Below are 26500 nucleotides of genomic sequence, written 5' to 3'. Positions count from 1 at the left end.
GTGAAAGTAGTGGGAATGTCTAGTGCCGTATTTTAAAAATTTATGGCGCATACCGTCACCGACTATTAACGGAGCATCCCATCCAAGCAAGCTGTGGGGATAAAACAAAATATACGAGGCATTCCCAGTCACGTTGTGTCTTTAGCATTGCTCGCATCAGTGTTGGGAGGAAAGAACTCCAGTCTGCATATCCACTCAGTTGCAAGAAGAAATGAAAAACATGATTTGAAAAGTGCCAAGTGTAGATGTAAACGTATCAGTTGACTACCCATTGACGCAAAGCCAGTTGCTTTGAGCAACGCGGATTTTGAGTACTTACTAATGGCGGTGCTCTCTTCACACACCGCTCCTTACAGCCCTTCACCCCTGCTGGGGTGTCTGCAGCAGCGTCATCGTTTGTGCCGCCCTGGGCTTCGCATCTGGTTAGGCAGCAGAACCAAGTGTGAACACTCTACTCCCAAGCTCCCTCCCCTTCTCCCGCACCCCCTTCTCCCGCCGCCCCAATCCGCCTCGTCTCCCCGCCCCCCCTCTCCCCCCCCCCCCGGGTTTGAACTTAGAGTTTGGAACAAAGAGAAGTGGAAGTGAGTCTAGTTATTCCAATTAAACATAATGCAGTAAAGTGAAGGAGCCAGTTCTTTATGGATTCACAATCACCCCCCCGCCCCCCGCCCCGGCATCGCAGCTTTGCGGTGGGCGCGCCGGTAAAGCCTCCGCCGGAAGGGCTGACGTTAGGGGCCCCGGCGGCGCGGTGCCCCGGCGCCCGGGACCCCGGCGGCCCCCCCGCCCGCGGCGGAAGCAGGGTCCGGCCCCGCGCCCGCCCTCCCGCCGGTTGCCCGGGCGACGCCTGCGGCGGACAGAACGCGGCCATGTCTCAGGTGCGGGAGGATTTGCCCAAGAAGAAGCGTCTGGACGCGCCGGGAGCCCTGCGGCACGAAGTAAGAGCGGCCGGTCGCCCCTCCCGGCCCGCGGCGGCCGCGCCCTCCCCCCCGGCGCCCTCCCGCAGCGGCCCGCCCCGAGGCCCGGGCGGGCGGCCTCCAGAGCTGGGCACGGCGCCCACGGAAACAAAACTAAGAGTTCCGGCCGACGGCCAGCGGGGAGTCTTGCTCCCGCGCAGATGTGGGGTGTTCTGAAAGCCCCACCTCCCGCCTCCAGAATGAAGCGCCTCCCGCGGGGCGGGGCGGGGAGGAGCGGGGTCCCCGGGCTGTGCCGGCCTCCGAGGGGCGGTCGGGCCGGGCCGGAGGCGCTCCTCCCGGCGTGCGTCTGACTCCTCCACGCGTTCGCGGTTGGCGCGGGCATCAGTGCATCGTGGTCCGAATCCCCGTTCATCGGTTAATTGGCATGAGGGGCCTTGAGAAAGTGCAGATAGTAACTCCCATCCTTCCTATTGAAACCACATTGAACCACGCAGGAGGGAGAAAGTCCAGACTTCACGTAAAACACACACACACACACCCCACTGTAAGATTCTCCGTAGAGCAGCTAATGGGAATTACTGTGAAATGCTGATTGGGACATGTGGATTGTAAACTGAACTTTTAATTATTTTTGCTGCAATCATTTCATTTTACAACAGATGGGATTACGATTAGGCATGTGGTACTGGAGAGATGAAACCAAAAGTCTTGAATTCAGAAGGTAAATTTTAATAAAATTTTATTATAGCCTTTATAAAAATTACATGTGCTTGGAGTAAAAAAAAAAAAAATTCAAACAATACAAAAGGGTATAGAGAGTAAAATAAATACCTGCTGAAACCCCACCAATGTAAACCCGTTCAGTGATAGGAACTCATCTTCCTGACCGTGGAGCCATTTATAGAACTTCACAAAATAGACATTCACCAAATATTTATTTTTCAATAAATCAACTAGATTCGAGCACAGGAAGACAAGAGGCAGGGGATCAATTAGAAGGTTAGTTGTAGGAGGATTACAAATAGTTACACAGGTAGAAACAGAGTCAGGACTAAGTCCATGTTGGTAGCAATAAAGAGAAGGTGCAGGACTAAGAGATATTTCAAATGTATTTGGATAGAATTGATAGAATGTGGTACCTGGGTGTGCAGGGAGAGGGAGAATTAGGTGTTTAGACTGACCCCCAGATATCTGGTTTGAGTAATTGGGGGCTGGGATTGCCCAATACCCACACACAGACTGAAAGGTAAAATTGTGATGTGTTTGAGGGTGCTATGACATGTTCACATGGATACGTGTTTTAAACTGTTGGACAAATGAGGCTGGAGGCCAGGAAAGGAGTTGGCTAAGCAGATTGTAATTTATAGTTACATTCTATTTAATGTTAAATAATTTAAAGGCTAAACAGTACATTAGAATCATAATCAAAAGTTTATATTTCATTGAGTATTTATTTCAGGATTTGAGTAATCAGTCATTTCCAAAGCAGTGATTTCAGTTTTTGTTCTCAGATAGCTCAGAAAATTTTGTTGGGTAGCTCCTGAAACATCATACTCAGTGAGTGTGAGATAGACAATGAGAAAAACAGCAAGATAGCTTTGGGATTAAACAGACAAAATACATTTTTACAGCACAAGTGCATGTAGATATAAATATTTAAGTGCCAACATTTTGTTTCAAACTTTATATATATATTTATTTTAATGTATATTTTTATTGATTTCAGAGAAGAAGGGAGAGGGGGGAAACATCAATGATGAGAGAGAAGCATTGATTGGCTGCCTCCTGCACACCCCCTACTGGGAATCAGCTCACAACTAGGGCATGTGCCCTGACCAGAAACCAGGGACCTCCTGGTTCATAGGTTGACACTCAACCTCTGAGCCACCCTGGCTGGGCAAACTTCATATATATTAAAAGGCCATCTCAATCCTCTCTTCTATGATGAAAATGTGGGCCATACTTTTTACTTACTTACCTTCTTTATAAATGAAATAAATTTGTAGTATTTTAAAACTAACTCTCATATAAGATTAGTTTTTAACATTTTTTAAAATTAATCCTCACCTGAGGATATTTTTCCATTGAATTTTAGAGAGAGTGGAAGGGAGGGAGGGAAGGTGGGAGGTGAGAGAGAAAGAGTGAGAGAGAGAGAGAGAGAGAGAGAGAGAGAGAGAAGCATTGATGTGAGAGAGACACATCGATTTGTTGTCTTCCACATGCGCCCTGACTGGCACCAGAGATGGAGCCTGCAATCGAGTTGCATGCCCTTGACTAGAGTCAAACCGAGGATCCTTCAGTCCACAGGCTGACACTCTATCCACTGAGCCAAACTGGCTAGGGCAGAATTAGTATTATTTTTAAAAACTAATTTATCTTATTTTCCATACAAGCCTACTGATAAATTACAGATATCAATTTTACATCGACTTCCTTATTCATAAAATATTCATATTCATAAATGAAAGTTCCTTTTTATTTATTACCAAATTATTATTTGAAAATAGCTTGATTGATTTCCACTAATTTTGAAGAATATACATGAGATGGTTGCTTTGAAAGGGGGATTACATGCACAATGTTGAACAAAAAAGGCTAGACACAAAAATGTAAATATGCTTGTACTTATATATGAGTTTAAAATAGACCAAAAAAAACCTGTAATGGCCCAGCTGGCGTGGCTCAATGGTTGAGCGTTGCTCTATGAACCAGGAGGTCACGGTTTGATTCCCAGTCAAGGCACATGCCAGGGTTTTGGGCTGGATCCCCAGTTGGGGGTGTGCCAGAGGCAGCTAAACAATGATTCTCTCTCATCATTGATGTTTCTATCGCTCTCTCTCTTTCCTTTCCTCTCTGAAATTAATTAAAAAAATAAAATAACTGTAATGATAGAGGTCAGAATAATCGTCAGCTTTGGGGAGTTATCAACTAGCAAGGGCCTGAGAGAAGGTACAAGAGAATCTTCTGAGGGGCTGGAAATGGATGATATAGTGATCTGGGTGATGGTTACATGGGTATATATACATAGTAAAAAATTCATCAATCTGTCCACTTAAGAGTGATGTACTTTACTACATGTAAGTTATACCTCAATTTAAAAAGTTAAAAAAAACACCCCAAACTATGGACTCGGTGGAATATACAAATTGGGGCCAGTTAGGAGAGATGGGAAAGGAACACCATGAAGGATGGATGGGAGGGCAGCTCTTTGTAGTGAGGCTGCTTTGTGTTAAAGCGACTCTGAGTGGCAGACCTCAGAGTGTCAGGATCACCTTGGGAGTCCAGCTGCGAGTGACAATCCGAGGGAAGAGGACAGCAGCACACTGTGTTCTAGGCCAGGGCTAGTGCTTGGATTTGATGGTAATACAGACACTGATTCTCTTCCAAAGTCTATGCATATCCCGTCACAAGTTAAAGTGTAGGTTTGAAGTTAGAGAGGACTCATGAGAGGGCTCTTTTTTCCAGAGACAATGCTGCAGGGAGAGGCCACCCCAGTGCATGGTGATGAGACAGGGCAGAGGCAGAGGAGGCTGAGAGGGGCAGTGGCAAGGGCGGGTGCTGCAGAGGCAGAAGGTCACTGCTCCCAGACCTGGTTCTGTTTGGCATTGCTCCACAAGTCTCTACTGAGCATACGGGACGGCACTGCATCTATGCTCTAGCCCTCTCCCAGGTAGCATGGAGGGGTGAGATTAGAACTAGGGAGACCAGACAGTTATGCAGCAAACCAAGGAGGGGGTTAGGAGGGTGACTTGCAGGAGAATGGAGAGTCAAAGACTCCCTCTAGAGCAGCGGTTCTCAACCTGTGGGTCGCGACCCCCTTGGCAGTCGAACGACCCTTTCACAGGGGTCACCTAAGACCATCCTGTATATCAGATATTTACATTATGATTCATAACAGTAGCAACATTACAGTTATGAAGTAGCAACGAAAATAATTTTATGGTTGGGTCACAACATGAGGAACTGTATTTAAAGGGCCACAAGGTTGCGAACCACTGCTCTAGAGTTAGCCAAAGAGGAAAAATGATTAGATGAATGAATCAAAGGAAAAACCCTGAGTCACACAGGCCTTCAAAGGCAAAAGAAAATTTTCTAAGGGATTGGAGTGGAGAGCTGGTCAGCAATGTTAGATGCTAAAGGAAACTTGGGGTGGGGCAGATACTAAAAAGAGGACTTTCTTTGGATTTAACAAGTTAGGGATTGCTAGGGATCTAGGTGAGCAGCATTTTCAGGAGGGCAATAGGGTGGGAACTAGATATGGAGAGAAATTAAATGGGAGAATCTGGGATAAAGATGAGAAACTAGCAAAAATAGAGTACTCTTTTATTTTTAAAAGAATAGTTGATTGATTTTTAGAGAGGAAGGGAGAGGAGAGAAACATGGATGGGAGGTATAACATCAATAGGCTGCCTTCCAGGGCTCCCGCATGCCCTCGACTGGGAATCAAGTCCACAACCTCCTCTGCCCTGACTGGAATGGAACCAGCAACCTCTCTGTCTCTCAGTGCAGGAGGCAGGACGACATCTAATCAATGAGCCACACTAGCCAAGGCAAAAATTGAGTACTCTTATCAGTATGTTTACTAGTGAAAAAGGAAAGAAAGAGATGGTAAGCCCTTTAGGGGGTCCAGTACTAAGGGTAGGGGATTTTTGTTGGTTTTGTATTCAAGGTAGGACATTTGTTTGTTGTTGTTGTTTTTTTTTGGGGGGGGGGGTGGGAGGAGAAAGGAGAAATGGAGGAGAAAAGAAGGAAGGTAGGAATAGGATCAAGATCACAGGTTACCTTGGAAAAGACAGAAGCAGTTTTTCCACTGGTTGGAAGGAGGTAATACAAAAAAGCCTGGAATTTGGAAGTGCAGGAGGGATATCTGTGCTGCTCTCCTTACTGAAAATAAACCAAACTCTTCCAGGCTGCCCTTAGGAGGAGGATCTTTTGTTGGCACCGCTGCTGACCCTGACTCTTCCCTGAGGTTGCTGCTCCCCTGGGGCTCCTTCACCAGTGACTGCTACCACTGCCACCGTGTCTGGGCTAGGGCAGAGGAAAGCCACGTTCACCCAAGTACCCTGACCCAGTACCCAAGTGGGGACTGGGACCATTTCCTGAAGCCAAGAACACAGGGAAGGCTTGCAGGGCGGGGGGGCGTGGGGGGGGGGCGGGGGCTAGCCAAGCCAAGGCCTGAGAAGGGGCAGGAGTTGACAAGGCAAAGGGAGATTGGGTTGGGGAGGAGGAGAGTGCATTCTAGGCAGAAGGAACACGTGCAAAAGCCCATTCTTGAGAGGGCATGGGGCATGTTTGAGACTGCAGGTAGTTCAGCAGGCTGGGTAGAGATTTCCAAGTGTTAAGAGATAAGGAGACCAAGGCAAGATCAGGAAAGGTCTTGCATACCAGCCTGAAGAAGTTGAAATTTATTCAGAGGATTCAGGGGAGCCATCAAAGGGTTTTAAGCAGGGAAGTAGCCTGTGATTAGAACCACATCTTAGGAAAATGACTCTGCCTGCAGCATGGACAATAGTTTGGAGGGAGACAAGACTGGAGGCAGGGAGATCAATTAAGAAGCAGTTGCAGCCCAGCAAGCATGGCTCAGCTGGTTGAACATCATCCCATACACTGAAAGGTTGCTAGTTCCATTCCCGGTCAGGGCACATGTCCAGGTTTCGGGTTTCATCTCCAGTCAGGGCTTGTACAGGAGGCAACCAATTGATGTTTCACATCTGTTTCTCTCTCCCTCTCCCTTCCTCAATAAAATCAGTAGAAACATTTTAAAAATTAAAAAAAAAAATTAGAAAAGGAAGCAGTTGCCCTGACTGGTGTTCTCAGTGGTCAGAGCACCGGTTTGAGCACCGAAGGGTCTCGGGTTCCATTCCTGGTCAAGGGCACGTACCTGGGTTTCAGGATCCTCAGCTCTACAGTTAGGGCTCATGTGGGAGGCAACCAATCCATGTGTCTCTCTCATATAGATGTCTCTCTCCCTTTCATTCTGTCTAAAAGTCAATTTTTAAAAAATCCTCAGGTGAGGATTAAAAAAAAAAAAGCAATTGCAGAAACTTAGTTGATAGATGATGCTGGCTAAAATTAAGATGGTAGCAGAGGGAAGAGAGGGAAGTAGAGAAATTGAAAAGATATTGAAGAATTGCATGATTAGTAGACTGTGAGGGCTTAAGAGTCATAGAGGAATTAAGAATGACACATTTTCTGCCTGGACACCTGGGCAGGTGGTGGCACTTTGCTGAGAAGGGGGAAATAGCAATAGTGAATACAAGTTAAAGGGGAATGAGTTCAGTTTGGACATACTGAGCTTGAGGTGTCTGTAGGATGCCCAAGCAAAGGTGTGCAATAGGCAGATGTATCAGGTTATATGTCTGCAGAAAGATCTGAACTGTAAATATAAATTTGTGAGTTATTGGTATTGAGTAGATGAAATTACTCAGAGGAATTGAAGGGAGTAACCAAATGGAACCCTGAGATAGGCCCTCATTCAGGGGACATAACTGGGAAAGGAGGCTTTCGGAGACTTAAAAAAGAGCAGCCAGAAGCGAGGAGGAAAATTTGGAGTTTCGTGAATCCAGATAATTTGCTTTGCAAAGTAACAGCTTGATCTAAGGGGCATTCACATTCTATCTGGTGTTAGCTTCCTTCCACATGGGCAGGCCACCTTTTATACCTGCTGGCCCACAAGAGTTTGCAGACTTCTAGGTATTCTCAAGTTCAAATCAGAAGAGGGTCCCCATCCTCTTCCCCACTTTGCATTTCCTGGCCTCTTTCCTGGATGAATGACACTGGAAATCTTACCCTTCAGAGAAGACCTAGCACCCTCTTCACAGGCAGATCTTGCCTTACCTTTTCAGATTGTACCCTGAGGGAGATACCTATCAGAATACAACAGGATACCCAGAGCCTCCATGCAAGAAATGGACACACAGAAACAGGCAGGGAAAGAGTGGTCTTTATTTCTTAACAGGCAGTCAAGGAAGAGACAGTAAAGAGTGGTTTGAAGGGAGACCTGGGTTCAGTTCCTAGCTCTCCTGCTTACTAGGTGAGTAGTATCATTTGTCAAGTTACTTAGTCCTGCTGATATCAGTCTCTCACCTATAAAATGAAATAATTATGCCTCGTGAGGAATAGATGATGGCTTTGCATAATTCGTCAGCATGCATGCCCATTTCTTATTTGTTAAAGAGGGAATACCTTCATTCACAGGCCACATCTAGGCTGGCCCGTGAGGCATGCTTCTCTCTGACACAGTGTCCGCACTCCTATCCCTCTTGTCTCAAGTGCCCCTACTCCCAGCTGGGAGAGAACCAGCAGCCTGTACGCGTCTTTGCCAAAGTCATTGACTCCTCTGAGGACATTCAGCAGAGGAGACTGCACCTCCAGAAGCCTCGAACTGCTCTTGTTTGTCATTATGGCCTAAGAGAAGACTGCTAACTCATCACTGACGAGCTCTAACTCCTATGGAAGCCAAGAGCCCTCTGCATTTTAGGGGCGGGTTCTACAGGGAAAATATGATTTTTTTTTCTCATTTATTTCAGGGCAAAGGGAAAAAACATGATTATTGTGTAATATTAGGAAAACACACGAACAAAATGCAGTTGTGAAAGGACCAGATTGTAAATGGGTTGTCAGGCTGAGGGGGAGGCTGTGTGCGGAGGCCGTAGGAGGGTACAGAACTACCCCAGACTGTGGTTTAGGAGTCAATCAGAGGTACAGTTCAAAGGACGAAAACGAATTCTTACTAGTGATTTTTTTAGTGATTCCAACGGCACTGAGAGCAGAGGCTGCCTTTAGAGCTAGACAGGGCCCTCACAAAGAAATCTATTTCATCGGGGAGCTAGAGAATGACTTCGGTCAGGTGACAAGCCACTCGGGACAGGTGAGAAGTGGGGAAGGCATGTCCAGAGATCAGAGAATGACTAGAGATTTAGCAGTTAGTGCTGACTATTGGCTAAGGGCAGGCGCTTCCTGCCACTCATTTCAAACCATGAGACTTGGGTCAGCTTCTCTGACCGCGCCATCAGTGCCAGCCATGTACCAGATGACCTTTTCGATGTCCTCTAACTCCAAAGTTTTGATTTTATAATTCTAAGTTTGTTTGACTTAGTTCATAGGCTTGATCTACATGATAGTCCCAAATGTACTCTTTCAAAATTTCTTATTTTAGGGCTCTCTAGCCTCAAATTATCTCAAGCAAACTAGCAAGGCAAGAAACTTTGAATTGTAGGGATGAGACTAAGAAAGGGTACGCAATAAATTAAAACATTCTTCCAGACTTATCCTGAGCTTCGTTCCTTGTGAAGTTACTACATTTTCATATGGAAATGTTTTGCGCGTTACAGTATTGTGAAGCTGCAGATACGTAGAGGCTGAATATAAAGATTGAAATTTTAATATTTTTCTAGATGATTGTTCCATATGTAAATGCATAAGTTGAGTACTGCTGTGCCTCAAATTCCCTTTAGGCCCACTCATAACATATCCTAGTCCTAAGATTACATAAGCTATGGTCATGATATGATTATTTTTTTCCCTGGGAAAAGGGTAAGTTCCTAATTTTCTCATTTCTATCACAGTTTTACACCTGCAAGTTTAGAACCCAAGGATAAAGGAAGGAGAGGCAAAGCAGTTCACTTTGCTGAAATTGATGCTTCAGACAGGTATCTTCATTTCCCAACCATGATAGCACCTCTCAGCAGAATGGGTTAGGCCTTTACAAACCTGAAGAAAATATGATTCCCCTTCTACACTGAAACGCAAATACCCAGCAAGTAAAGAGCATGCACTATTTCATAGTTATGGTGGGAGTTACAAATCCCTATAAATGTATCCCTGTGATAATTTGCCTATTGGCAGATTTTTAGCTTTTTATTTTATTTAAAAATATATTTTTATTGATTTCAGAGAGAGGAAGGGAGGGAGAGATAGAAACAGCAATAATGAGAATCATTGATTGGCTGCCTCCTGCATGCTCCCTACTGGCAATGGAGCCTGCAGCCTGGCATGTGCCTGACCAGGAATCGAACTGTGACCTCCTGGTTCATGGGTTGACACTCAACCATTGAGCCACATCGGCTGGGCAATTTTTAGCTTTTTTAAAATCTGAAAATGATCTTACCTTAAACAAAACCCAAGCATGAGACTTAAGCTCTTGTTACTTTATAGTAAAAGCCTCATGTACCTCAGGATAGATTAAAATCAACTAAAACCTTTCAAAGCACTACTAGAGACTGTTATATTCTAAAACAGGTTGACAGATAAAAGACTTGCTTCAAGAGAGGCTAAGTCACCTCAAGCCTTAGAGAAACGAGGTCAGAAGGGCAACGTTACACTGAATGATGTTAAATGTGAGTAACTGCTTCCTCATCCTTATGTCTTATCTGGTGTGAACCTCTAAGGCAGCTCTTTGTTCTTCTTTCAATTGTCCATCTTTTTTCTTTCTTTCTTTTTTTTTAGTTGTTGCTTTGCTTTTGTTACAAGAGAGTGAGATGCAACGGCTCTGTTCTTTTTCAGCATTTATGAGGTATGTAATGCTTGTGAGACATTTTAGATCTTTTATCCTTTATTGTAAAGTAATTATATCTGATAAATGATGACAAATCTGATTTTTGGAGAAAGGCCATGGGGCTAGCTCTATGCATGCCATCCTCTCAGGAACCAGGCCGAAGAGAGGACGCCAGAAGTCACAGGAGCCCACAATAAAGTCCAAGGGCAAGGGATGCGGAGAGCATATCGGTAGATGAATATGCTGATGTTTCCTGAGATCTCTGCCCAAGTAAACTACTTACTCTCAGATCTTTCTGTCTCAGGGTTGGTTTCCGGGAGGACCCAACCCAAGACAGGTAGTTATTAATATCCTGTGAAACGTTTGCAATGCTCACCTTCATCCTGCTCTCAAGATACAGTTAAGGAAAACATGCCCATTTGGGGTTGGAAAGGAGGCAGTAAAAGTCTTGTAAGACTATTTAGAAAGAAAACAGCGACTTCTAGTATAAAAGAAAATGAGAAAGGATTGTAAATCAGTGCAATCTTTTTGGAGAGCAAGACTTGTGAAACTTTAATATGTATATATAGTATGCCTTAGTAATTTTACCTATCTAGTTACCCAGAGATATGGTTACTTGGAAAATCACTGCAGTAATGTCTGTAATATATATATTTTTAATCCTCCCCAGAGGATATGCTTTCTCATTGATTTCTAGAGAGAGAGGAAGGGAGAGAGAAAGAGAAACATTAGTGTGAGAGAAACATTGATTGCTTGCCTCTCGTACATGCCCTGACCAGGCATTGAACCCACAACCTAGCTATGTGCCCTGACTGGGAATGGAACCCACAACCATTTTGGTGTATGGAATGACATTCCAGCTAACTGAGCAACCCACCCAGGGCATGTCTAAATATCTATCAATAGAGAGCTAATTACATAAATTATGAGACGTAGAATACTTTATTCAGCTGTTTAAAAGAGTGAGGATGGGGGTGGGCTAGAAGGGGCTAATGGGGGAGAAGGGAGGCATATGTAATACTTTCAACAATAAAGATTAAATTTAAAGTAAAAGAGCGAGGAAAATCTATACATAGTATTATGGAAAGAGGTCCTTGCTACACAGATGCGAGTGACAAAAACAAGTTGTAAAAATTTGTGTATATAGCATTATCCTGTTATAAAAATATTAAGGCATATTTATGCATATGTATTTGTATTGGTATATATGTGATTGTTTATGCTTTAGAACAAGCATATCAAACTCATGGCCCACAGGCCGTATGCAGCCCACATTGAATATTTTTGCAGCCCAGCCAATATAATGGTATGTAAGAAACATTTTAATAAAAATTTTGTAACTTAATTTTTACACTATCCTGTTATACATAATTACTAATAACTACAATGTTCGCTAGTGACTGATACTATAATCGTGTTGCATTCATTTCCCTTACGCGCTGTATGCGCAGGCGCACCATTTCTCCCCACTAACACTAGCAGCGAATATTTTAGCAGCTGATTGCCACGTCATTAGTCTTGTACTGACTTGTTTGGTGTGCACAACAGGAAATATTTCGCTTTCGGAGAACAAGAAAAATAGGTTTATTTGCGTTACGTTTATTAATTTGTGCAATTATTCAGTGTCTGGTAAGTTACTGTTCAAGGAAAATATTAATTTTTATTAAAATGTTCTATTATTTTATGTTAACGATTACTCATTTATTTCAGCCCTTTGTATTCAGCATGCCTCTATAGAAATAAACCTACGTTTCTATGAAAATTGAAGCTTTTGGTTTTTTTGCGGCCCACATAAACTTAAACCTTGTTTATTTGGCCCATGTTAGCCTTTGAGTTTGACATGCTCGTTGTAGGAAGTTAGGGAAGGATTCATAACAAACTTGAATAGGATGGTGACAGAGGGGTAAGAGGAGAGGAGAGAAATTTTTACTTGCTACATTTGTGTATCTTTTTTAAATAATGGGAAAATATTATTTGTATAATAAAAACTTTTTAAAATTTAAAAATAATTGAAAAGTAAAGCATCAATTTAAGTTATCAATTAGCAGAATTATAATTTCATGTCTGACCTTCCAAAAAGTCTTGTTTGAAAAAATCAGATTTCTTACACCTTCAATAGATTTCTTACAGTTAATAGAATTTTAAATGGGAAATTAATTGTATGATAGATATGATGACATGCATTTCTACTTATTATGTTGTGTTCATATATGTTTTTGAGAAACTTAGGTTTGAAATATGTTAGTGTTAATATCTTTTATTTTCTTCTCCCAAAGGAATAAGAATCTTGATCATTTCCTCATGGCATTGTTGTACTATTTATCTCATTACTTGGAAAAAAGCTCACTGGAAAAGAAGCCCAAAAGCTATATGGTGTAAGTGGGATTTTGTAATATGCTTTAGAGTTTAAAATGAACTTTTGTCTGTGGTGAAGAGATGATGGAAAATTTTAAATCTTTGTAGTAAACAAAAACTTTTTTTTTAAAAATATATTTTATTGATTTTTTACAGAGAGGAAGGGAGAGAGATAGAGAGTTAGAAACATCCATGAGAGAGAAACATCGATCAGCTGCCTCCTGCACATCTCCTACTGGGGATATGCCCGCAACCCAGGTACATGCCCTTGACCGGAATCGAACCCGGGACCTTTCAGTCCGCAGGCCGACGCTCTATCCACTGAGCCAAACCGGTTTCGGCAAACAAAAACTTTTTACATGGGAGGAGTTCACCAGTTTTTAAAGTTCACTGAATAACTCAGATGAGTATTCTGGTAAAAAAAAAAAAAATCCAAATAATATAGATCAGCACTGCCCAATAGGAATATAGTTAGAGCCATATATGTAATTAAAAGTTTCTAGTAGCCATATTTTTATATTTTTAAATAAATAAAAATTTTTATTGATTTCAGAGAGGAAGAGAGAGGGAGAGAGAGATAGAAACATCAATGATGAGAGAGAATCATTGGTCAGCTGCCTCCTGCATGCCCCCCACTGGTGAGCAAGCCCACAATCCAGAATTGAATGTGCCCTTGACCGGAATTGAACCCGGGACCCTTCAGTCCCCAGGCCCGACACTCTATCCACTGAGCCAAACAGGCTAGGGCTCTAATAGCCATATTTTTAAAATGTAAAAACATACAAGTGAAATTAATTTTAATATATTTTTTGAACCCAATGACCCAAAAATAGTATCATTATAATATATACAGTCAACATTAGGTAGTTATTGGTGAAATAATTTACTTTTTTTTGGTAAGTCTTTGAAATTTGCTATCTATTTTATACTTACAACATATCTCAATTTAGATTAACCACAGTAAGTTTTCTCTAGCCACATGTAGCTTCATGGATACCCTATTGGACAGTAAAGACATAGATATTGTTTGTATGCTTTTTTGTGCTTACAAAGTTCTTGCTAAAAGGTTTGTAAGTGTCTAGTAAAAAACTAAGCATTAAAAAGTTTAACAGATTTAACCAAAATAGTATTTCATATCACAGGAAAAGAAACCCCACAAAATTTCTTAGGCTGCTTGTGAAGAATTTAACTGCTTTAGACAAAGGTGACTCAGAGCAACACACAGGGAAAGAATCTGGAACTCAAAATCCAGAGCAGAACAATGCCTCTCAGGCTTGGTGACCTTTCAAAAGCCATGGAACTTTCCAAGTGCCCAGCCTGCCCTTTGCCAGTACATGTGGAACCACCCCAGTGATTTAGCTGTTAGGAATGCTGGTAGAGTCATTAACCTCCTGCTGCAGAATGTTTTCAAAATGCAAAATCCTTGTACACAACCAAGCAGTCTGATTTTATGGATAGATAAATATATCTGGACAGCAGTTTTGTAAAGAACCAAATAAATAATTCATACACTGCTGCTCCATTTAAGCCATCATAATATGCAACATCCATGTTATTTCAGGTCTGCATTTCAGAGCAGGGCATCCAGAGATCATAAAGTGCTGCTGTGGGAGCAAGCAAAGGGGCTCAAGTCGACTGTGAGCTCAGAATGGTTGAGGAGTCTTATTAGTCCCAAAAAGAAACTCATTGGACTTTGGTGGCATGTTAGCTTATATGTTGTAAGGTGTTTTCTCTCCTAATTCTGAGGAATATTGTTAATCTAGCAGAGATATTTGTTTCATTTCTTAATTTATGGAAGGAGATAACAGAAGAAAGGTTTCATAGTTATTTTAAAACTTATTAGAACACAGTGGTATAAGGTAGGCTTTCTTAGAAGGAATCAGTTACAGATGATAAAGAAAAAAACAAGTGCATTCTCTTTTGAGCACGCCCGTGCCCTCCCCCAACCTTCTTTTCTCAGGCGTGTATTTTTGCTTTCTTTCTCCTAAGCCCAAGGGTTCTCAGGAGACTTGTAAGCAGGGGAGCAGCAAGCAGTGACAACTCACCGGGTCTGACCCCCTGAACCTGTCTCCAAGGGCCCTTCTTTTGCCTCTATAACTTGTTTCCCGAGTCCATACAGCCCAGCTGGCTCACTTCTTTCGCCTCCGTGACTTTCCTTCCAAAAGTCCAAGGCAGCCTCGCCTCGCTCGACCTTCCTCATGTTTCCAAAGGGTCAGGGCCGCTCCACTAGGCTTCTCCTGTTGCTATGATCTTGCCTCTTCTAGCTTAAGATTTTCCTCTGTTTTACTGTCCCCAGCTTTAATAAACATACTCATAAATAAATAAATAAATAAATAAATAAATAAATAAGACGTAAAATCATTGATTCTATGGTGTGGTTCTAAACAAAATTATGGTAACTTCATTTTCAGGCTTCCAATAGTCTGTTGGTTTACTTATTATAATAGAAATAAATATAGATTGCATTGAGATATGTGGACATAAATAACTTTAAGGAAAAAAATTGATTTTAATCGAACTAGTGAGGTATAACATAGTCATAATAATAGTACCTGCTTCACAGAGTAATAATGCATATTAACCTAACCCAGTGCTTGGCACTTGGGAGGAAGGCCTACAAACTGTGAGAGAAGAGCAGAACGGGAGGTGGGAGGATAGCAAAGATACATTTGTTGGTTTTAGATGATTAAACCCCTATTTCCAGCAGAAGAAGCCTTATCCCCATTTTACAGAAGAAGAAACTAAGGCTCAGAGAGGCCAAACAGTGGGCTGGAGATGGCATACCCTGCAGTTGCTGGCCCTGACATTAGAACCCAGGTCTGTCTGACTCCAAAGTCTGTGCCCAAACCACTGCGCGTGGTGCCCACCACCTGCTACCAATCACCTCTGCTCACTCTCCCACAGTTCAACCATTTATAATCAGGAACTACAGTCTATAGATGTTGATGTGAACAAAACTGACTCCATCTCTGTATCCCTGCTTTTGTTTCTCTTTAAGTTTCCATGCTGAGAACTCTGACCTAACTAATCTCCACCAGCACCAAAGCCTCAGTTAATGATTAGCTGTGTCCTGTAAACTTACACAATCTACACTAATAAAAGACAAACATGCAAATTGACTGTACCTTCACTATGCCTTAAGCCACGCCACCAGCCAATCAGAGTGACTATATGCAAATTAACCCAACCAAGATGGCAGCCACAGAGCTGGAGCAAGCAGAAGGCTTGGTTGCCCCAATGATGGAGGAAGCCAAGCTTCCCTCCCACCCGCCCTGGCCAGCTCTGAGCTCCTGTCAAGGCTACAAAGTTTCAATTATAGAAGGTAAATAAATCCCAGAAGAAAAAAAGAAAAAGAAAAAAAGGAGAGGCTGGGAGCTTCCGTTGCCCGGGGGTCTTGACAGCCTGAAAACAGCCCTCAGCGCCTCACCCAGACTGGCTAGGAACCCCAGTGGGGACCCCCCCACCCTAAAGGGAGTGTGGCCAGCCTGCAAACAGCCATCAGCCCCTCACCCAGACTGGCCAAACCTCCATGGGGTGAGGGTCCCCACTGGTAGGGGGGGCTTGACCAGCCTGCAAACAGCCATCAGCCCCTCACCCAGGCTGGCCAGGCACCCCAGCGGGACCCCCACCCATGCACTAGGCCTCTATCCTATATAATAAAAGGGTAATATGCAAACTGACTCTAACAGCAGAACGACTGGGAATGACTGGTCACTATGACACACACTGACCACCAGGGGGTTAGATGCTCAATGCAGGAGATGTCCCCTGGTAGTCAGTGCGCTCCCACAGCGGGAGCCCTGCTCAGCCACAAGCCAGGCTGATGGCTGCCAGTACAGCGGTGGTGGTGGGAGCCTCTCTCACCTCCTCAGCAGCACTAAGGATGTCCGACTGCAGCTTAGGTCTGCTCCCTGCTGGTAAGTGGACATCCCCCAAGGGCTGCCGGGCTGCCAGAGGGATGTCTGACTGCCAGCTTGGGCCGATCCCCCAGGGAGCGGGCCTAAGCCAGCAGGTGGACATCCTCCGAGGGGTCCCAGACTGCAAGAGGGCATAGGCCGGGCTGAGGGACCCCCCCGCCCCCCGAGTGCACAAATTTTTGTGCACCGGGCCTCTAGTGTAATTATAAAGATTCCTGTCAGTAAATGGCCAGAATGGCATAGCAACCCAGATAAATATCAAACTAGGTGTTGGCATCAATTCTAAGCAAGTATCCACCAGGAGATATGGTTCCTGGCTTATACTACATTCTTTGTCTTGTCAGTCATTAGGAGTTCAGCTGTAATAGCTGTCTGGTGGCAGAGGTTTGCTATGCAAACCTAGACCACTGGATTGCCTGTCTGCCCCAATTTTGCCCCTTGTAAGTAACTTAGCTTATAGTAAATTATATTATAGTGGATGGACTTGCCTGCTTCATTTTTTAGTCTTAAGATACCTCTTTGGTTCAATGGTTACTGAACCTCTACTCCTCTGTCAGACATACAGTTTCTGAACAAAGGCACACTTATGTATGCAGTTATTTTAATGTATGCAATTTGAAACATCATGTCACAAGTCTTTTTTGTTATTACAGTCTTTATAATTATAATTTTAAAAATACATTATTATTGATTTCAGCAAGAAAGGGAGAAGGAGAGAGAGATATATAAACATCAATGAAGAGAGAGAATCATCGATTGGCTGCCTCCTCCATGCCCCCTACTGGAGATTGTGCCTGAAACCTGGGCATGTGCCCTGACTGGGAAGCAAACCAGTGACCCCCTGGTTCATGGGTCGATGCTCAACCACTGAGCCACTCCGGCTGGGCCATAATTACAATTTTTAATGGTGACATAACATTTCATCAATTCAATGTATGTTATTGACTTACTGATTTACCTATTAAGAGACAGTATAGTATAGTGGTTAAGGGTATAGACTTTGGTGCTTGGCTTAAATCCCACAGGAGTCATACATTAAGTTAAATGCTATATTAAGTACCTGGCTACATATATTTTTGGAACTTCTAGTTTTTCTGATAGATAAAAGGTAAATAATGATTGTATTGAATATCTTTATGCATTAGATTTTTTCCTAATTTTGGAAGATTAAAAAAAATTCTGGAAGAGATTATTGGATCAAAGTTTATGATCAATTGTATGGCACTTGAAATTATTATCAATTTTTTTTCCAGAGAATTATACCTGGGCTTGTTTTAAATGCCAGGTTCTACCCTACCCCGACCTACTGAACCAGAGTCTTTGAGAGGGGGTGGCATTGGGAATCTGCTCTTTTAGTAAGTAACCTCAGGCGATTCTTACATATATTAAAACTTGAGAACCATTGGCCTAAAAGTCTCAAGGTTTTTCTCAACTTTGCTTTGTTTTGTTTACAACAACAAAAGAATAAAGGACACAGGGAGGCAGGCCAGTGATGGCCATCGGGGTGCTTGTGGGGATATGTATTGGGTTATGCAAAATTTGGGCATTTAAAGTTGGAGCCCAATTTGTCTATTCCAGAAACTTATTTTTTCAGCCACTCACAAGCCTTCTCATCACATATGATAATGATTTGTGCTTTGAACTATCATTATTCTCAACCCCCCACAGCATATCCTCATGTAGTTAATCTAGTGGCTAATGTCAGAAGAGGCAATAATTTTTCCCTGTTGTTTAGAGTGCATTTCTTTGGTTTAAATCTTTCTGAAAATTAAAAGGCAAGAAAAATGCTGCCCGGCTGGTATGGCTCAATGGTTGAGCATCCACCCATGAACCAAGAGGTCACTGGTTCGATTCCCGGTCAGGGCACATGCCCGGTTTCAGGCTCAATCTCTAATAGGGGCCATGCAGGAGGCATCCGATAGATGATTCTCTCTTATCATTGATGTTTCTCTCTTTCCCTCTTCCTTCCTCTCTGAAATCAATTAAAAACATTTTTTTTAAAGAAAAAAGTTAGTGACACCTTTTCCATAGCAGTCATTGGAATGTATTGTGGGCAATATTGTTCCCTTCTATACTGCAAAAACATTTTATTTTATTTTATTTTATTTTATTTTATTTTATTTTATTTTATTTTATTTTAAAGTTGATTGGGGTGACAGTAGACAACATGAACATATAGGTTTCAGGTGTGGGTTTCTGTGTTACAAGATCTGTATATTGCACTGTGTGTCCACCACCCAAAGTCAAGTCTTCTCCTGTCACCTTATTTTAGGTCCCCCATCTCCCCCCACCCCCACCCCCCTGGCAGCCACCATACCGCTGTTTATGTTCATGAGTTTCAATTTTATATCCCAGGTATAAATGAAATCATATGGTTCTTAGCTGTTTCTGACTGACTTATTTATTTAGCATAATTTCTGAAGGTCCATCCATTGCAAAAACTTCTAAAATTAGGCTTCAGACATGCTATAACCCAGTGGTTCTCAACCTTCTGGCCCTTTAAATACAGTTCCTCATGTTGTGACCCAACCATAAAATGATTTTCATTGCTACTTTATAACTGTAATGTTGCTACTGTTATGAATTGTAATGTAAATATCTGATATGCAGGATGGTCTTAGGCAACCCCTGTGAAAGGGTCGTTCGACTGCCAAAGGGGTCATGAACCATAGGTTGAGAACCGCTGGTGTAGCCTAAGAACAGGCTGTCTTAAAGTTCATTTGCAATTCAGTTCAAACTGGGGTATGTTTTCAAGGGGAAGAAAGATTATTGTAATTAATGCCAAAGTGTCGAGAGTAGTAGTCCATGGATGCCTGCTTAGCAAACACAGAGGTGCGAATCGGCACACATTGAGCCCCAGCCCTTAGTAGTAACATCAGGAACCCAGGGAAAGCTCAGGTGGGGGTTTTAGCAAAACAGCAGGGAAGTGGGCTGCTAGCTGCCTCAGAAACCAAGATAGGTAATAAATTAGGACTGCCTGTATATAAAATTAAGGTTATGTGGCATAAAGTATAAAGAATCTATAAAAAAAGTGAAACTAGCTGACATGGTTTAATGGTTGAAAATCGACCTATGAACTAGGAGGTCATGGTTTGATTCCCTATCAGGGCACATGCCTGCGTTGCAGGCTCGATCCCCAGTGTGGGGTGTGTAGAAGGCAGCTGATCAATGATTCTCTCTCATTATTGATGTTTCTCTCTCTTTCTCTCTCCCTCTCTCTCTCTCTCCTCTCTGAAATAAATAAAAATATATTTTAAAAAAGTGAAAATTCACCATCAACTTGAGATGATGGTGACAATGATAAATATCAAAGGACTTTGAGGACCTCTGCCACAGCTTGAATAAAACAGATGAAAGGATATGTGGACTCACTTGTATTTCCTTAAAAATAGTTTATACTTCTGGCTTTCAATAATTAATATAGGCATTTTCCAAAATTAATCCAAATTATCGTTTTTCTTTTCAGGGGACTTGTGGAGAAAAAAGAGATGGAGCTGGTTTTAAGTAAGTTAGAAGCAGCACAGAAATACTTGGCGCAGAAGTACTGTGTCCTTGTCCTGGGCTTGGGAATGCCCGATAAGCATCACATGTCCTGCGGGAAGTAAGTGCACACCTAGGATTTCATTCCATCTTCATTTGTTTGTATATCCTCATGCTCGAGACTCTTAAATTTGACTTTTGGTGCCCTGGAGAAAGGTTCCTTTTTTTGTTGTACAGAATAATTGAAATCATCTGAGGCTCTGTCCCCAAAACATGTGATATTTCTTTTGAGAAAGCCAAGAAAGTATGGGAAGAATCCCAGAATCTTTGCTGATATTTTAACAACCATCTACTGCTTGGGTTTTTTTTTTTAAATTTTTTATTTTTTGATTATTAAATCTTCATTGTTCAGATTATTACATTTGTTCCTCTTTTTCCCCCCCATAACTCCCCTCTACCCAGCTCCCACCCCACCCTCCTCCCTCACTCCCCACCCACTGTCCTCATCCATAGGTGCACGATTTTTGTCCAGTCTCTTCACGCATCCCCCTCACCCCTTTCCCCCCCAAGAATAGTCAGTCCACTCCCTTTCTATGCCCCTGATTCTATTATAATCACCAGTTCATTCTGTTCATCAGATTATTTATTCACTTGATTTTCAGATTCACTTGTTGATAGATGTGTATTTGTTATTCATAATTTGTATCTTTACCTTTTTCTTCTTCTTCCTCTTCTTAAAGGATACCTTTCAGCATTTCATATAATCCTGGTTTGGTGGTGATGAACTCCTTTAGCTTTTCCTTATCTGTGAAGCTCTTTATCTGACCTTCAATTCTGAATGATAGCTTTGCTGGATAAAGTAATCTTGGTTGCAGGTTCTTGCTATTCATCACTTTGAATATTTCTTGCCACTCCCTTCTGGCCTGCAAAGTTTCTGTTGAGAAATCAGCTGACAGTCGTATGGGTATTCCCTTGTAGGTAACTGACTTCTTTTCTCTTGCTGCTTTTAGGATTCTCTCTTTGTCTTTTCTCTTGGCATTTTAATTATGATGTGTCTTGGTGTGGTCCTCTTTGGATTCCTTTTGTTTGGGGTTCTCAGTGCTTTCTGGACTTGTAAATCTATTTATTTCACCAGGTAGGGGAAGTTTTCTGTCATTATTTCTTCAAATAGGTTTTCAATATCTTGCTCTCTCTCTTCTTCTGGCACCCCTATAATTTGGATGGTGGTAAGCTTGAAGCTGTCCCAGAGGCTCCTTACACTATCTTCATATTTTTGGATTCTTTTTTCATTTTGCTTTTCCGGTTGGGTGTTTTTTGATTCTTCGTATTTCAAATCAAATCGTTGACTTGATTCTTGTGATCCTCTAGTCTGCTGTTGGGAGTCTGTATAATATTCTTTATTTCAGTCAGTGTATGCTTAATTTCTAGTTGGTCTTTTTTTTTTTTTAAATATATATTTTATTGATTTTTTACAGAGAGGAAGGGAGAGAGATAGAGAGTTAGAAATATCGATGAGAGAGAAACATCAATCAGCTGCCTCCTGCACATCTCCTACTGGGGATATGCCCGCAACCTAGGTATATGCCCTTGACCGGAATCGAACCTGGGACCCTCCAGTCCGCAGGCCGACACTCTATCCACTGAGCCAAACCAGTTTCGGCTCTAGTTGGTCTTTTATCACAACCTCGAGGGTCTCATTAGATTTCTTGTAGGTCTCATTAAGTTTATCGGCAGTTTCTAGAAAGTTCTTTAAAAACCTTAAAAGTGTGGTTTTGAACTCTATATCCAGTAGTTTGCTTTCCTCCATTTCTGTCATTTGTGTCCTGTTTCTTTGTATCCGCATTTTTTTATGCTTCCCTGTGTTGATAAAGTGGTTTTCTGTGCTAAGTGTCCTCTAGGGCCCAGTGATTCAGCCTCCCCAATTACCTGAGGAGGACACTCTTGGTGCACCCCCTTGTGGTCTTTGTGCACAGTCTTGTTGTAGTTAAGCCTTGATTGTTGTAGGTATCACTGGGAGGAATTGACCTCTAGGCCAATTGTCTGTGAGAATCAGCTGTGTCTGCAGCGGGAGAACTTCTGTGCTGGAGACACCCCTCCGGGGCAAGACTTGCTTCAATGGGGCTTTGGTGCTCACTGAGTCTGCCCCCTGAGTGTGTCCTTTATGGTTCCACGGAGCTGCAAACTGGATGCTCCCACTCTGACCTCTGGGTACACTGGCTCCTAGATCTCTAGGGAGGTGCTAATCTAGCCTCTGCCTGAGGCTATCCAGCAAAAGACTCCCTGCCGGGCTTGGGCGGGGCGGGTCCCATGGGATCAACAGGGCGGGGCTAGCAGTTATGGCTGCTCTCAGCGGCCCTGCTGCTTCTCAGTGTCTCGGCAATCGCTGCAAGCCCCTCCGAGAGAAAGCTGCCCTCGAGTTCCGACTGATGCCAGACAGTCTCGCTTCTCCCATATGAGTCTGGGTCCCCAGAGACTCACCCAGAACTGGAGCTCAGAGCCTGAGACTCCCTCCTGATTGAAAACGACAACCGTGCCCTCAGCCGCCAGCCCGCTCCGTGTGTGCCTCTGTACCTTAGTATTTTACTTCCGCACTGCGCCTCCTGACTCTCAGTATGCTTTTCTCTTTCCTTCTAGTTGTAGAATTTCCACTCAGCCAGCCTTCCTGTGGTTCCGGATGATGTCCGTTCCGTCTTTTAATTGTATTTTTGAAGTGGTTGTTCGAGGCAGCAAACTCCGGTGTTTACCTATGACGCCATCTTGGTTTCTCCCTACTGCTCAACTGCTTGGGTTTAAATATCTTTTCTCTCAGTCCTGACTGGTTTGCTCCAGTTAGAGCATCAACCTGCGGACCAAAGGGTCTTGGGTTTGATTCCCAGCCAAGGGCATGTACCTTGGTTGCAGGTTTGTCAATCAATGTTTCTCTCTCACGTTAGTGTTTCTCTCTTGCTCCCCTTCCTCTCCTTTTCTTCCCCTTTCCCTTCTCTAAAAGAAATCAATGGAAAAAATATCCTCAGGTGAGGATTAACAACAACAAAAAAAAGTCTTTTCTCTCAGCGTATATCAGATTAATGGAATCTTGCTCTCAACCAGGAAGGCTTCTTGCTGCCACACAAAGGTCACTTGGCTGCCTTATGAGGGAGACGGAGTGATGGGCCAGTGTTTGATGAGTGTATTGGGTGTGTCCCCTGTTTTGTTTTGATGCAACAGCAGTTGTGGGTACAAGCTAGTGAGGTGATCCTGTTTGTGGGAAGGCAATTTTTACCTAAGGATGACAGTTCATACACTACAGTAATTAAAATGTAAAAGCGTCTTGCCTGGCGGGTGTCGCTCATTATCCACCCATGAATTAGGAGGTCGAAGTTCTATTCCCAGTCAGAACACATGCCAGGATTTCAGCCTCGATGCCCAGTAGGGAGTGTGCAGGAGGCAGCCAATGGGTGATTTTCTCTCATCATTGAGGTTTCTATCTCTCCCTCTCCCTTCGTCTCTCTGAAATCAATAAAAATATATTAAAATGTTTTAAATTATTTTTTTTGCTTTAGCTATGCTTATTTATTTATTTATTTAAATTTATTGGGGTGACATGAACGTATAGGTTTCAGGTGTGGGTTTCTATGTTACAAGATCTGTATATTGCACCGCCCACCACCCAAAGTCAAATCTCCTTCTGCCACCAGCTGTGAGGGTTTCCTCAAATAGGACTTGGGTTTATTGTTGTTTTTATTGATATATTTTCAGGTCAGGCTCATTTTCTTTGTTTTTTTGTTTGTTTGTTTGTTTATACATTAGTTTACCTGCAGTTTTACTTTCTGAGGTTTTCATTACCATGGTCAACTGTGGTCTGAAAATATTAAATGGAAAATTCAAGAAATAAACAATTCATAAGTTAAGTCGCACTCTGTTCTGAGTATTGTGATGAAATCTCATGCCATCCTGCTCCATCCTGGGATGTCAGTCGTCCCTTTGTCCATCACCTCCACACTGTACGTGCTCCCTGCCCATTAGTCACCAGTGCCTCATTCAGGAGGAAGAGCACACTACTGTCCCCAGGGTATTGATTGCATGGCATAGATTATATTTGCATGGCATAATGATATATTTCCACTTCTTTTTGCACCCCATCACCATAACCATTGTTTATAATTTTTTCCTTTTTCATTTTAGACTTACCCTCTAGTTGCTTTATTTCTGTTCCTACTAACACCTCATGTTGCTTCTTCATCATCTTTCCACTCCCCCCACCTCCCCAACACTCACATCACCCATAGCATTTGGAAGAATACATTTCTTGGCTTATTTATCCTGAATTTATAGTAATTAACCTTTGATAGAACACTCCAGGGATTTTTATCTACGTAACCTAAGAAGTTGGAGAAAAACTCATTGGGACTCATTACCGATGCATCTTGCTAGCATTTATGTGCCTAAATAGTCTTGGGGCCACAGGTATTGATCCTGCAAAGGGACCTTTTGAAGATAAGGGTTTGCGTAGATCACTGAATATTTGAACTTTCCTCTCAACCTAGAGTTGTGATCTGTTATATTCCAGGGAGAAAATATCAAATACACAAAAAGACTGGAAATTCTTTGAGGTGAGTCATTTATGTTCGGGGGCTTTTCTCTTGGCTGTGAAATATGAAGTATAGCAGTAACTAATAGCCATTTTCCAGGTGCTTATTTATAGTGAATGCCCTTTTTCAAAAGGATGCTAACTATATATTTTTGGTCTGATTTTCCTTCTACAAAGTACATGTGTAATTTCCCACAGCTTTTTAGGAATGTTGAAAAATTGGATCGTCTAGTTTTACATCTACTTAGCAGTTTTATATAGACAGGTGGGAGTTTTTCGTATCATAGCTGTGGGTTGTGATTCTTGCCTGTTTTCCGTTGTAGTCCTTTTTTACTTTCTGTGCATATGTAGCTTGGATTGTTTTCCGACGTCAACATTTCCAAGAGATTGAGGAAGAAATAGGGAGGCTCTTTCGTACCAATATGTTCAATATTCCACGAAGGAAGCGTGAGGATGAAGAATCAGGAGGGGAAAAGAAACACATGACATTTGTAGAGTTCAGGTATGGCCTTCTGACATTCCTAAGCTCAAGAATATTTCTAGAAAATAGGATGATATGAACTAAATGTCACCTTTTTCCTCATAGGAGAATGATGGCAAAACGCCCAGCAATTAAAACAGCCATTCACATGCGCTCTCCAGTCATGTCTACTCTGCTGCCGTCTCTCAGAGAAAAAGCTCAGAATGTCTCTGAGAGAAAGAATCAAGTCGGTTCGAGATCCCCAGCCCAGATGAAAAAGCACATGGAAAACCTGGAGTCTGTGTCCATGCCAATGTAAGGGCCCACGGAAAGAGAAGAGAGGGCCCGTGTATCATTTCCTAGGTTGGGCCAGGAGGGACAGGGCCTCAGACACCATGCCTCTGCCAGAAAGCTGAGCACAGATGAAAGCACCATCTTCCTGCCCACCCCTGCTCCTTTCCCCCTGTTTCCTCTCCAAGTAGCTCTTGGAACACCCATCTAGACTAGAAAAGGTTGCTAGAACATTAGCTAGTTCTAGTTTGGACACATGAGTAGCAGACTTTATAAGGCTGAGGTTTTTCCATTAGAAGACTCATCTTTGGGAAATGTGGGAAGGACCGGTACAAAATCTGGTTTGGGGCTGAGTTTTTGACCCATATTTAAGACCACAGTGGTTCAGGGAAACGGAATAAAAAAAAAAGCAAAAAAAAAAAAGCTCTGTGTACACACACACACACACACACACACACACACACACACAGAGCCATACACCTTAGTCTTTGGCCTTACTGCTTCAGCTATACCAATAATTCTTTTCACAGAGTTGGCATCTTGGGGCAGCCTCGATGTCTGTTCAACCCCCATACTCTTCTCCCCCTTGAACCAGAAGAAAACATGAAATCGCCCAGGAGACAGTCTTTCCTGATAGAAAAAAATAACGTAAGGATTCGGGATTCACTGGACTTGGTCACGAAAACACTGTCCTCTACAACAACATTCCCTAAATAATCTGGTACATTCCGTTTCTGTAATTAAGTTTGCTTTGTCATTTATTTACCTCCCTGGCTTCTATGTGACTAGAGTAACATATCAGGACATTTAGCCAGTGTTCTAGTGGACTAGTGAAGAAATATTCTTTTTGTTAATTTCTAAGTTCATTTTTGCTTTATGACAAAGTGTCTTTGGTATGTTTGTAAAAAATTTTATAAAAAGGCAAATTAAATATTTTAAACATTAAATCTCTTTGTATGGCTATATTATTACTGGCATTAAAATAAAAAGCATATCTGATTCATTTAAAAGCCTTTT

General features: G+C 42.5%; 1 protein-coding gene across 1 annotated transcript; it reads left to right on the top strand.

The window, feature by feature from the left end:
• Positions 1-866: 866 nt before the first annotated feature.
• PPP1R36 (protein phosphatase 1 regulatory subunit 36) lies at positions 867-26500 on the top strand (the record flags this gene model as incomplete). The annotated part of the gene is made up of 11 exons (XM_081086120.1): positions 867-935; positions 1574-1635; positions 9482-9565; positions 10155-10252; positions 10362-10428; positions 12687-12785; positions 20149-20283; positions 24712-24754; positions 25056-25234; positions 25319-25507; positions 26014-26500. The coding sequence occupies 11 exons, from the start codon at positions 867-869 to the stop codon at positions 26198-26200; spliced, it is 1212 nt and encodes a 403-aa protein (XP_080942246.1). The 3' UTR covers positions 26201-26500.

Source organism: Myotis nattereri, assembly GCF_964212035.1.
Source record: "Myotis nattereri genome assembly, chromosome: 1".
Classification (NCBI taxonomy): Eukaryota; Metazoa; Chordata; class Mammalia; order Chiroptera; family Vespertilionidae; genus Myotis; species Myotis nattereri.
The sequence above is the reverse complement of the archived record's forward strand: the minus strand, read 5'-3'. Positions and strand labels throughout refer to the sequence as shown.